This window comes from Gouania willdenowi, chromosome 13 (genome assembly GCF_900634775.1).
Source record: "Gouania willdenowi chromosome 13, fGouWil2.1, whole genome shotgun sequence".
NCBI lineage: Eukaryota > Metazoa > Chordata > Actinopteri > Blenniiformes > Gobiesocidae > Gouania > Gouania willdenowi.
In genome coordinates this window covers 8,575,193-8,586,742 of record NC_041056.1, presented here as the reverse complement: position 1 = coordinate 8,586,742, position 11,550 = coordinate 8,575,193, and the positions used below count along the sequence as shown (strand labels likewise).

The following is an 11,550-nucleotide window of genomic DNA, read 5'->3' as shown; positions in this document are numbered from 1 at the left end:
GTAGAGTGAATCTAATCGCAAATTGTTCCTCTAATCTCATGATCTAAATGCTGTGTCTCATTACAAACGCCCGGGGCAAGACAAGTCTGTATAGACTTTGATGTGTATGATTCAAGACAAATACAGGATATTTATTTAGCACTGCCTCATGGGCACAAACAGTAGGCAGGGATGTCGCGCTTCTCTAAAGCAGCCCCTCTATCCCTCTCCCGCCCCCTTTGGCTATGATTTTTCTCCTCTACTTTCTGCCTCCTGCCTTTTTTGTTGAAAAGAGGAGGGGCCCATGGAGTAATCCAATACCTGCCTGAATAACCAATGTTACACTGAGTTGTTGAACTGCCCTGACAAGAGCAGAGGTTAAAACACATTAGCAGACTGAAGCTGCTTCTCAGCACAGCAGGAAACCCATGCTGTCCAGCAAAAGGAAAGGAAAGACATTAAATTGGGAGGAAGAACCTCGCTTTGGCTTCAAATGAGTTGTAAAGAAGAATGACTGAAGTATTTGTGGGCTGCCAGCCATCCAACATGTCTATAGAGGACACTGCTGTGAGAGACACGGCTGAGAGTGAGACGGATTGTTCTGAAGGAATGGATGAGGCTGTGCTGCTGGGGCGCATTGCCAGCTTACCTCTGGATCCATTCCCTCCCCGGGACTTCAGAGGGAAGTTTAAAAAGATGCGGCATAGGAAGAGACCCACTATTCTTGAAAGTACCGGTAGGTGCTTCTTGAACTCAGCAAAATAATCTCATTCAGATTTCTGTCTTTAGTTGGCATGAATTCCATCATTATTTCCTACAATACTCTACATCTCAATGCCAGCTTTTCAACCATCATTGGCATCACTTTGAGAAGTTCATCACCTCCCCGTGGTATTTGCCACAATTAAACAGAAGTCTGCTGATTTGTTGATAATGCGGTTGAACAGTATAGATCCCACTACTCCATGTTAGGTAATGTTTTCACTTTTTTGATTTAAATTTTAGTCTTTGACCAGAAAAATATATGCAAACAATACGTGAATTGAAATATCTAAAGATTAATGTCAGATTAAATAAGTGTTAAGAAGATGGATGTTTGTGGACAGAAACCGAGCATAGGATAGCTACAGAAGTGACTAAACTGGAGGAACATACCTTACATTCCTCACCTTCATCAGAGCCTGATAATGATTTTAATAAGTGCCTAATGTGTTTGTGTTGTTACACATCGAAGGTTGCAACTCGGGAAAGATGCACATAATTATTTGAAATAATCTGCCCTGCATTTCATTTGAATCCATGCTTTTAGAATTTTACTTGAAGTGATTCTGCCGCAGACTCCCTGCTATCCTTGTTGTGCACTTTCTACCCCCCCAACCCCTCTATAAAACATTACTCTGCCACTTACAGTACTACATTCAAATGATACAAATATTTATCCCATTGGGACAGGAGATCAGGAGAGAATCACTTCTCATCAGCAACTAACAAAGAAGTTGTGCTGCGCTTTCTTAAGCCGATGGTATTTAACTTGTTTCAGTTTAGCAGTTTTACTTTTAAAAACAAATCTAGGAAATACACATTATTGAGGCCTTCAGGGAGCCTCTAGCTGAACCAGTTTGATATAGCAGATGACTGTAAGGGAAGCAAACATTAATCCAGTAATTAAAATAATAATTTGCATTGTTTTTTTTTTTTGTTTGTTTTTTTAAGTAGTAATACATTATTAGGGTAGCAACAAGTTGTTATCATTCAAAGTATTTATACATTTGTCAGTTTTTCTGATGTGCTTCATATTTTATTAATATTTTAAATTAATTTGATTTAATTGATGATGTCTTGAACTAAACCAAAGTCTCTGTTCATGATGAGTCTTTTTATGTTCATGTAAAGATCCTTGTTCCATCATAAATTAATCCACCCACACCCTAATCTACCAATCTACCACCTCTATTGTTCATAAATTACAAAGAGAGTAATAATAAAATTAAGCAATTGGTTCAAAAATACTGTCAAATAAAGAAAAAGGGGGCTACATCTTAGTGAGACATATTGCGATTAATTGGCAATAACACCCTCAGGAGTTCAATCGGTGGCACGGAGCCTTAACCTGACCCACAGGGAGAGGCCAGTTGACCAGTATTGACATTATGTCCTCCCACACTGCCACGGATGGATGGACTTCATTTTATGGCTACCAAAGGGTTTACTCTGCTAGTACAACTTGTTCAAGGGTTTCAGTTCAATGCATTTATTTAATCACATTCATACATTTATACAGAGCAGCGATTATACATTTCTGCCTGTGTTGGCTTAAAGCTGTTCCTTTTAGTGCTTAGCTTATAGTAAATAGAGCAGTGGTGTTTTGACATATGCCACAGAGATAGGGGTCCATCAAACCTGCATGACACAAAGACAACCCCTTTCTTGCAGGCAGTAGCGTCTTGGGTTTTGTGTGGACAAATACACTCCATACAAAAGAGTGTTTACAAAATACTTCCACCACCAGAGATGGTTTCTGTATGTCAGAGAGTATTACATAATCAAGGTCAAGGGGCTGCTGCATGATGGACAGACTGAGTGTCCTGATAGGATTATACTAGGCTAGAGAGGGAGGGGATTGAAGGACATGCACAGTCCATATGGTTAAAGGCATGCATCTGCAGAAGATAATAAATAGCAGTGTCACAGCGCTGTCATACTGCCCATTGAATGCTCTGCTAACAGTACCTTTTCATTCTCTTCAGCCACTCCCCCTCCATCTCACTCCATCACCTGAATCAGACTTGGCCCTCATTAGTGATCAACCTTATATATAGAACACAGAACTGTGTACCAACCATTATTGACTATTTGTGCTAGTTCAGTCATCCCACTTACACTGAACTGGTACAGCCACTGGATATCTCCATGAATCGAATGTTGAAAAACCATCATAGGAAGTTCTGGGATGAGTGATGCACTCACGGTTTAGGTTATTTGTCGCACAAAATGGCAGGCATGCAGCAGAACAGGTTCAGAACAAGTTCAGAGATTCCTGTATTTTTTCAATATCGCAATATATATTGCAGGGTTAAAAAAGTCATGTAATTTTTTATTCAACATCAGGAAGCCCCCTCACAGAACCTTCTCTCAGTTTGCTGGTTATGACTTCCTGCCCTGACCTGTCAAGGCTGAGAAGTGTGGGTTCCATTCCTTATCTGTATCACTTCTGGGTTAAGTGGTGGCTTAATGTAGCATCCAGTTGAAACCTACTAAAGTCACTGCAGTCACTTCCTGGTGTATTCTCAAATCCAGCAAATAACTGCAGCGTTTTTTGGGGTCAGTCAACTTTATGAACACTTCACCTACCATTACAGCTTAGTAGCTGTTCCACTGACTGCTCTTACCACTATCAAGCTGTCGTTCCTATCGTCACCTGGGAAAAATTTACATCAACACCCACACCAGTTGCCTTGACACTGAACGCCAGTTTGTGATGGTATTGAACGCCTCAGATGTATGAGTAAGGGCTGTGTTGTCCCAAAGATCCACCTCTGACCAGATGCTGTACCCCTGTGCTGCCTTTTCTTGATATGTCTTCTCCAGAGAAGAACTACACTATTGTGAAACAACAACTGTTTGCAGCAATGGTGGCTCTAGAGGAATGGTGACCTAATTGGTTGGTGGGTGGATTGAAAAGACCATAATAATCTCAAATGCACAGTTAAGACTGAACTCCTGCCAGGATCACTGGTCTCTATTCTTCACCCGCTTCATTGCCAAGCCTGATGCATCCTTTCCACTCCCTGTGTCATTGGCATCATGTCTTGGGACATTGAGTACAGAGTAAACCCCATGCCACTGAGGGTCAGCCCAGTCCGAGCTTGTCCACCCAACTCGCTCGGTCAGACGTTCTGCAATAGGTTAATGACTCCAAGCTCATTCGTCATCTAGGTTCCCAGCAAATGTGGAAAGTTATCCTTCAACACTTCTGGACTAGTAAATTGAACTGTGTTCTGCTTCTGAACTTGAACATTGCCCATTTGGTCAGCTGGAAGTTTTCCTACCTGCCATACAGAAGACCTGCATTTTAAAAAAAACCCTCCAGGCACTACCATTATGGAATTGTTATTTCGAACCATGTTTTATTGCATCTGCTAAGGCCTTTAATAAAGGTCATCAAACTGATTTTGGAGCAACTGTGTTGCATTTAAGTCCCGCCACAAGTATATTTAGTTGTTGGATTTGTAAAGGCCGTAAAACAACTTGATTTGGTATAAATCAGATGAAGTCTTTTTCTCTATCAATAAAAGACAAAGATCATATTAAAATATGCATACTTGTGTGTGGCTTCTCTTAAGCTTTATAGCTAGAACTGCTGTTAAGTGTTCAGCCTTTGATCTACTTTTGTGCTATTTGTAAGGCGGTATTTTATTTAGTCTAAAATAATTGATAGATATTCTGGTCTGTTGTAGATTTTTATTAAAATTTAGAAAATTATTACAAAACCTCTATTTCTCCTACTCGTGACAATGCTAATTCCTGTGTGATAAAGCAACGGTAAAGAAATGTGATTTGTTAAATAGATAGCTTAACTCTGTTGCCCTACAGTCAAGTGCAGCTCACATAGAACTCCAACTTGTAGCCCTTCAAATCAGGAGTATTGGACATAATAACTCATTGTCTAAACAATATAAAGGATGAAGTCAACATAACAGATTATTTCAACCTTTTTCTCACTTGCGATGGACGCCATTACCATTGGAGGCAAAACAATAACACAGGAAGTTGTGTCCATAATCATATCTACAGTTGGGCCTCTAGATTGTTTTCATATCATGGTATTATGTAATGGCATTGTACAGTATACCTATGTATTTATATGCTATATTTAATTTTATTTAGACATTATCCAATCCCATTTATATATCATTACTTTTCTCAATCTAGGTTATTTATTGGTTTAAAACAAGCAGTTCCACTATGTTACTTTTGTGCTGGGTGAACATGTCATTTTATATGTAGCATCTATTTTGATAGTTGTTGTTTAACCCTTAGCACAAGAAGCTAAAGGGTTAAATCAGTCAACCGTGGCTCTCATGCAGATCCTCTGATCCCCTCTGCCTGCTGATCACTTTCAGTCTCCCTTGCACTGCTGTGCCCTGCCAGATGTTCCATCTTATGTGTCATTCTCCTCTCTCGTTCTGAGCCTCTGCTCTTAAAGCGGATGGTGACCCATCAGATTTTCATCGTCATGCCGAAAGACACACAAGCCCATCGCTGTCATCATTATCAGACCCCACACACAGACAAACAGTAGTTATTATTAACTGTGTTCCACTAAGAGGATTGCTTCCTGCACTCTCAGTCTCTACGCAGTTATTTAAAGGGCGCTTGCATTGCCGCCCACTGCCTGCCACAGCTTTAGAGAGAGAGGGAGAGGGAGAGAGAGACACAGAGAGAGAGGGCTGATAGCCAAGGACAGGACAGAAGAGAGGAAGGGTAGAGCGGTGTGTTTTCTCAGGGTCTCGTCAGCGCACCGTTGTGTGCGTCACAGAGGTGACAGCAGGAGCAACCTGCTGCTGCTGCTGCTGCTATTGGAAGGAGACCATAACTATAACAAGAGGGAAGCTGCAGCCATGGCCAGCCAGCAGGACTCAGGCTTTTTTGAAATTAGCATCAAGTCTCTGCTAAAATCATGGAGTGGAAGTGAGTAGCAGTTTGCCTCTTGTTGTTGTGCTCAGCTGACAGAGAGTTGATATAGTCCCGTAGTCCTGTGAGATAGACATGATGCAGATTGTAACGGATGGAACTCAACACAAAAGCATCTATCGCTCAGTGTGATGTCAGTGTGAAGCTGCTAACTTTCATCCCACAGTACTTTAAGAAACACATTTGTTTCCTAGCAACAGCCAAAGTAGCATTGGCTGAGAAAAAGCTGCAGATTGATGCAAAGATACAGTAGTATGCATACTATTATGTTATGGTGCATTTTACTCATCAGTTTTGCAGTAAATGTACAGATGCGTGTTCAACCTGTTCTTAGTCCATTAATGTTGTATTTCACTTTCCTCCAAGTAGGTTTGTTAAGTGTGAGGACTTCATAATAGGATTAGTGGATGTTCAGCTTGGATGCCTGTTCTTGTCCAGAGCTCACAGCTTCACTGTTTTCCAGTTGGTACAGAAAGATTAGCATTTGTACTTGGTTCTATCAGACAACTTATATTAAAGTTTAAGATCTTTATTTAAATTATGGCTGAGTTCTTTTGCCATGTACCCTGTAAATATCAGCAAGCCAGCGACACATAACTGTCACTATGAAAACCTTGCGAAGAGATATAACAGGATATGTTGCCGATGTCTGCACTGACACCATTGAGGCATCTCATAATAATGTTGCGTAATCCTCACAGTGGGTCATTTTGCTAAAGTGGTAAAGACACAGGCAGTCCTTTGACTGTATCAGCTGATTCGCATCATTGCATTTAATGTTTATTATTTCCATTAATTGGCTTTATTTGCAAAAAACAATATGTAGCAAATCGCTTAACATAACCTAGCTTATTTACTACACATCATCAGTATAAGTTTTTGCCTGAGTAAATTAGCATGGTTCCCAAATTTCACCATCCAAAGAGCCTTTTTGACTCTGTACACTCTAGTATAAAAGAAAACATATGTGCATGCATTGTGCACGTGTATCAGCATCAGGTCTGGTGTTCACAAAGCCCGAGGCCTGCTCCTCCCACAACCAATCAGAGGTGGTGATGATCGACAGTGGTCCTTTTGCACAGCAGTTGTCCTCAGATAAATTGTCAGGCATTCTTCAGCTGCCATGCATTCATACTAGTATGTAATTTTATGAATTATGCTTCTTTTCAGATAAAATAATAAATCCCTCTGCCATGTTAAAGCTTTATAAACTCAATTGCACTCTGCTCCTGTGTAGCTAAAAATGTCATCTCAGCAGTATAGAAATGTACACAAAGAGGAATCCCCTTCTGGTCAGCTGAATGGGTCTGTTGCAGGCTTTTTATCTGGAAATTATGTAATTGCTGTGAACTGCACCCCCCACCAGCAAGCTGCAGTTTCCAGCCTGCTAAAAACACAGCTGGTGATCAATAATTGAACACCAACACTGCAATGTGCTTTAGAATATATGTAATAACATACTTTAAATTACTTCCCCTGCGTTACATGATTATTGAACTAGATATGATTTATACCAGTCAGTGTTTGCCTCACCTTTTTCAAAACAGTAGGAATTGCAAACATTTATGTATTTATTTATGCCAATGTTTATGATTTTTAGATATTTGATGAGTGTTTATTTTATTTTTAGGTCAATAATCTTAGAAAATGATGTGTTAGTTGTTGCTCACAGTGGTATTGTCTGCGTTTTTGTTTAAAATGTGTAAATAGTATTCATTTATTTCCTGTTTGGTAAAATCATTTATCAATGAAATAGACTGGTTGGCCTATAAAAGGTAAGGACCAATGGAAATGCTTTGTCACTGTGTTTAACTGGTGTTCCCACAGGTCTATGTTGATATTGGTATTCCTAGTTCAGTCAGAGAGGTCAGCAGTATCTAAATATCCTCCCACTCTGTTCACAAACTGTTTACTCAGAGGGAATGTCTCCGTGGGCAACATTATTTGGATGCATGTGTGACTATATGTGTGTGTGCGCGTGTGTGTGTGGGAGACACTTGTCTGCCTGTTTGCATTGTCCTCTTGGGAGCACTGACTGCCATGCTCAGGATGTTTCCAGCTTGTTGATGATGTAATGGTCACTGTGCTCCTTGTTTGCAGTCACATGTCACAATGTTTAGATGTTCATTCATTGTTTCATTCTAAATATAAAAAAATTTGGATCTTCTCACTCTATATGCTTGATTGCCTAATGTTAAAATAAAATGTAATTAATTTTAAGTTATGTAAGTTATTTAAAAAATATGAACAATACTGAATATTCACTTTATAGTGAAATTGTTTTGGCCGAACAGAGATGTTTTTTCTGGACCCAATTATTGTTTGGTTGAGTATTGAATTGACTCAAACAATAAGCAGGCATAGAGAATAATTTGTGTTATGTGGGGTCTGACCTGCAGACTAAAGCTAAGGCAATGGCTGTGTTCGAAATGGCACACTAACACACTAGATAGATGATAGATAGATACTTTATTGAACCCGAGGGAAATTCAAGGCATCCAGTAGCAGTATACAAGACATGCAGCGCACAAGACAGAAGTACAATAAACAGTAAACAATAAACAGTAAAAAGTAGACAGTAAACAGTATAACAGTAATAACTACAATAAACAGTAAACAGTCAAAATAAACAGTCAAAATAAACAGTAAAAAGTAAAAGTAAACAATAAACAGTAAACAAAACAACAATAAACAGCCGCTGTCCTCCCTCCCTTCCGTAGTGTAGTGTGCCCACCGTGCATACTTAAAAAATGTCCTCATATAGTATACATCCGGTTATTTGTCGCATACTCAGTCTTTTCATACTATCTAAAGTGAACGCACTACATGCTCATTTTGACGTCAAACTTAGTATGAGAACTAGGGATGTCCTGATACAACTTTTTCACTTCTGAAAAAGTTGTATTGATATTGTAGCCTTGGGTATTGGCCGATACCGATATCGATCCAATACGATTATCAGCATGAATCATACATACTTTATTACTTATTTTGTAGTATGGAATGTTAGAAAAGGCTCGATCAAGTGATGTCACTCAAACAGAGAACAATAGTCAGCAACAGTAGGTATTAGAAACACTGACCCATTTATTATTAACCAATTGGTTATATACATTTTAACCTTCAACATAATATCTACATTATTCTACAATTGAATAAATATAATATAATATATATCAGAGATTTTATATGCAGTCCGATAAAATCCGATATTTGTTTTCTGGCTGATAGCGGACCGATATCCGATATCAATATTGGATTGAGACACCCCTAATGAGTACTGAGTCGTACGTTAGTATGCAATTTCGAATACAGTCATAGTCTGAAAAGTTTTGCACATTGCATTGTGGTATATGGAGTTCCGTAGGATGCATAGAAGTGTTTTTAATTCATTCTTCCAGTGATTTCTTTTCAAACAATGTCAGTAAGAAAGTGTTTATAGCGGGGTTAAAAAAAAGTTTAAAAAAACCCATGTGCGTAAATGTTGGATTACATTTACGCACACGGGTTTGCAGTTGTCATTTTATTTGTGTAAATATCAGTCTACACATTTGTGAATATTTTTTTGACTTCACATTCAGATCATGCATGTGTGAATATTTTCTTTGGGTTTATATTTTAACTGCGGGTTCACATTTTTTTCATTCATTTGTGACGTGAATCACATTTCACATTTGTGTGGATTATTTGTACAAGTAAAAAATTTTACATACAATACATACAATTTATTTTTTCTTTCAAGTTCTCACATCACATTCTACAAGCTCTTCTATTTAGCTCTCTTTTCTTATTTTATTCTTCTTGAGTTATCTATCATTAGTGAGCATAGTGCTCTTGTAGTTGTTGATGTTTTGTGTTAAATTTAAATCTCTGTTAGTGAAATTAAAATAGTTAAAATTAATTATTTGTCTCTGATTGATGTTATTAGGAGTTCATGAAAGCGATTTCTTTAAATAATTGTTGTTCTTTCCAAAATGGAAAGTGGCACCCAATTTTTTAACAACATAATGGATTCAATTAAATAATACATGAAAATAATCCCTGTGATATCAACTGACTACGGGAGACATTTAATTTTTTTTGTAGTTACACAGTGTTCGTTGATCATTTTAAAACAAAAAAAATAATAATTTACTCAGTCGCGGTTGGGTGTAGAAATGTAATTAATTACTTTATGTACAAGTAAAGTTACATAAACCAGTTACTAATGAGACACAGTTACTAATGAGACATTGTATGTGTAAAATGCACTTTAATAATTCTTGTAATAGTGTAAGATGACACTTAAAAGGTTGTTTCATAAAAGTTAAGAGTAACAAAGATTTTCAAGCAATGACCAGTGAGCAGTTATGTCAAAATGTCCTAAACATTCTGTCGTTAACTCCCCAACCCTGTGCTCTACTACCGTCTGTCTGCTCCTCATGCCTGGGATGAAAGTTGTCCAGGAAAAAGGGAGGGCTGCTCTGTCAGTGTTGGGTAAAAATAGTCACACAACTATGCCACCATTGCATGTTGGTCTTTGTCACTATGGTGGGCCTCGGCTAAAAATTCCTGCCTGACCTTCACTCTTGGAAGGCACTGGTTGGTCACAAGGCAAGTAAAACCAATGCAGAGAGAGAGAGAGGGAGATCCAGTGTCTCTGTGGTCTCCCACTAACCACTACTCCCACCTTCTATAGCTCACCCACTGTTCGCGTTGTGTGCTTTGGAAGCCTGAGCATATGGACTGACCACAGAACATGGACGTTGGCAGGATTCACTTGTGATCTTTAGTTTGGATTCAGCAGCGTAGTAAATAAACTGTCCTCCTTCCTTTGGCGCCATGGACAGGACAGCTGTGCGCTGGACTAAGGCCAGTGTCATCAGCTTCATCAAGGGTCTGGGTAGGTGCTGAGTTATCACGAGCGAGTGAAGCATGTTCCAAAAGCCATAGAAGGTCAGTACGCGTGAGGGACACTCTTTGATGGATGTCCAACAGTTTCATGACCTGAAAAGTCCAGTAGAAGAGTTCTCTTAACTGGTAGCACAACAGACTTTATTACCAAACATCCATACTCTGTTGCTTTTTGATCAACTTATCACATGTGCTATGAATAACTCCTTAATTTAGCATCCTGTATGCCAGTTTACAGAGGTTCATTCATTCATTCATTAATGACCCGCTTATTCCTGTTCGAGGTCTGCGGCTCTCAACGGACACTAGGCTGATGTACACCCTGGCTAGGGATCCAGGCCATCGGAGATTAATGCAATTTATTGTTTTAAAAAGTTTCATTTCAAAATATCAGATTATTTTAAATCTTATCATGGTTTAACAATGTTAAAAAGTTCAACAATAATCTCTCTTTTTATTCTTTTCCAGTGATATTTCTGAAATACTGTTTTGACACGTTTGTCTGTAGTTCAGAAAATCCCCATCTTAACAATTCAGATTCAGAGTCAGTCACAGTGAAGTTTAGGCAGTTACTGGTGGAAGAGAAAAGTTGTCCAGTCATTTGTGACACATTTCCCTGTACTTTCATTAAAACCAGTTGGATTTCTTGATGACGAGACTATTGTAACTCATTTCAATGAGGTTGTAAAAGCTATATGAAAACTTTCTTTCTTTCTTTTACAAAATACTTCTGCCAAGCTACTAACACATAAAACAAATTTTTTTTTCCACACTTGCAAGCTTTTTCTGCTCTTTGCTGTTACCTAGGAGTCTTTAACTTGACTTGAGACCTACTGGTACATACAGGAACTGCCACCAGTAGAGCTTTTCCCATGATTCCTAAAACCAGTAGGATCACTAAACGTGACTAAGCTAATGCTGTTCAGGCCCTGAAACAATGGAAAGTTTTGCTGGAGGATCTCAGGCTAACCTCCTCAAACAGAC

General features: G+C 38.8%; 1 protein-coding gene across 4 annotated transcripts in view; it reads left to right on the top strand.

The window, feature by feature from the left end:
• The first annotated feature begins 337 nt into the window (after window positions 1-337).
• The window catches only part of frya (furry homolog a (Drosophila)), a 58,265-nt gene continuing 47,052 nt past the window's right edge, over window positions 338-11,550 (top strand). For 2 of the 4 annotated variants that reach the window (XM_028465642.1, XM_028465641.1), the window contains exon 1: window positions 338-715. In XM_028465642.1, the coding sequence (XP_028321443.1) occupies window positions 490-715 (226 nt within the window). In that variant the 5' untranslated portion in view covers window positions 338-489. Of the gene's footprint in view, window positions 716-5,600; window positions 5,671-11,550 lie in introns of those variants that run through there. The other 2 variants (XM_028465644.1, XM_028465643.1) reach the window with 1 other exon arrangement.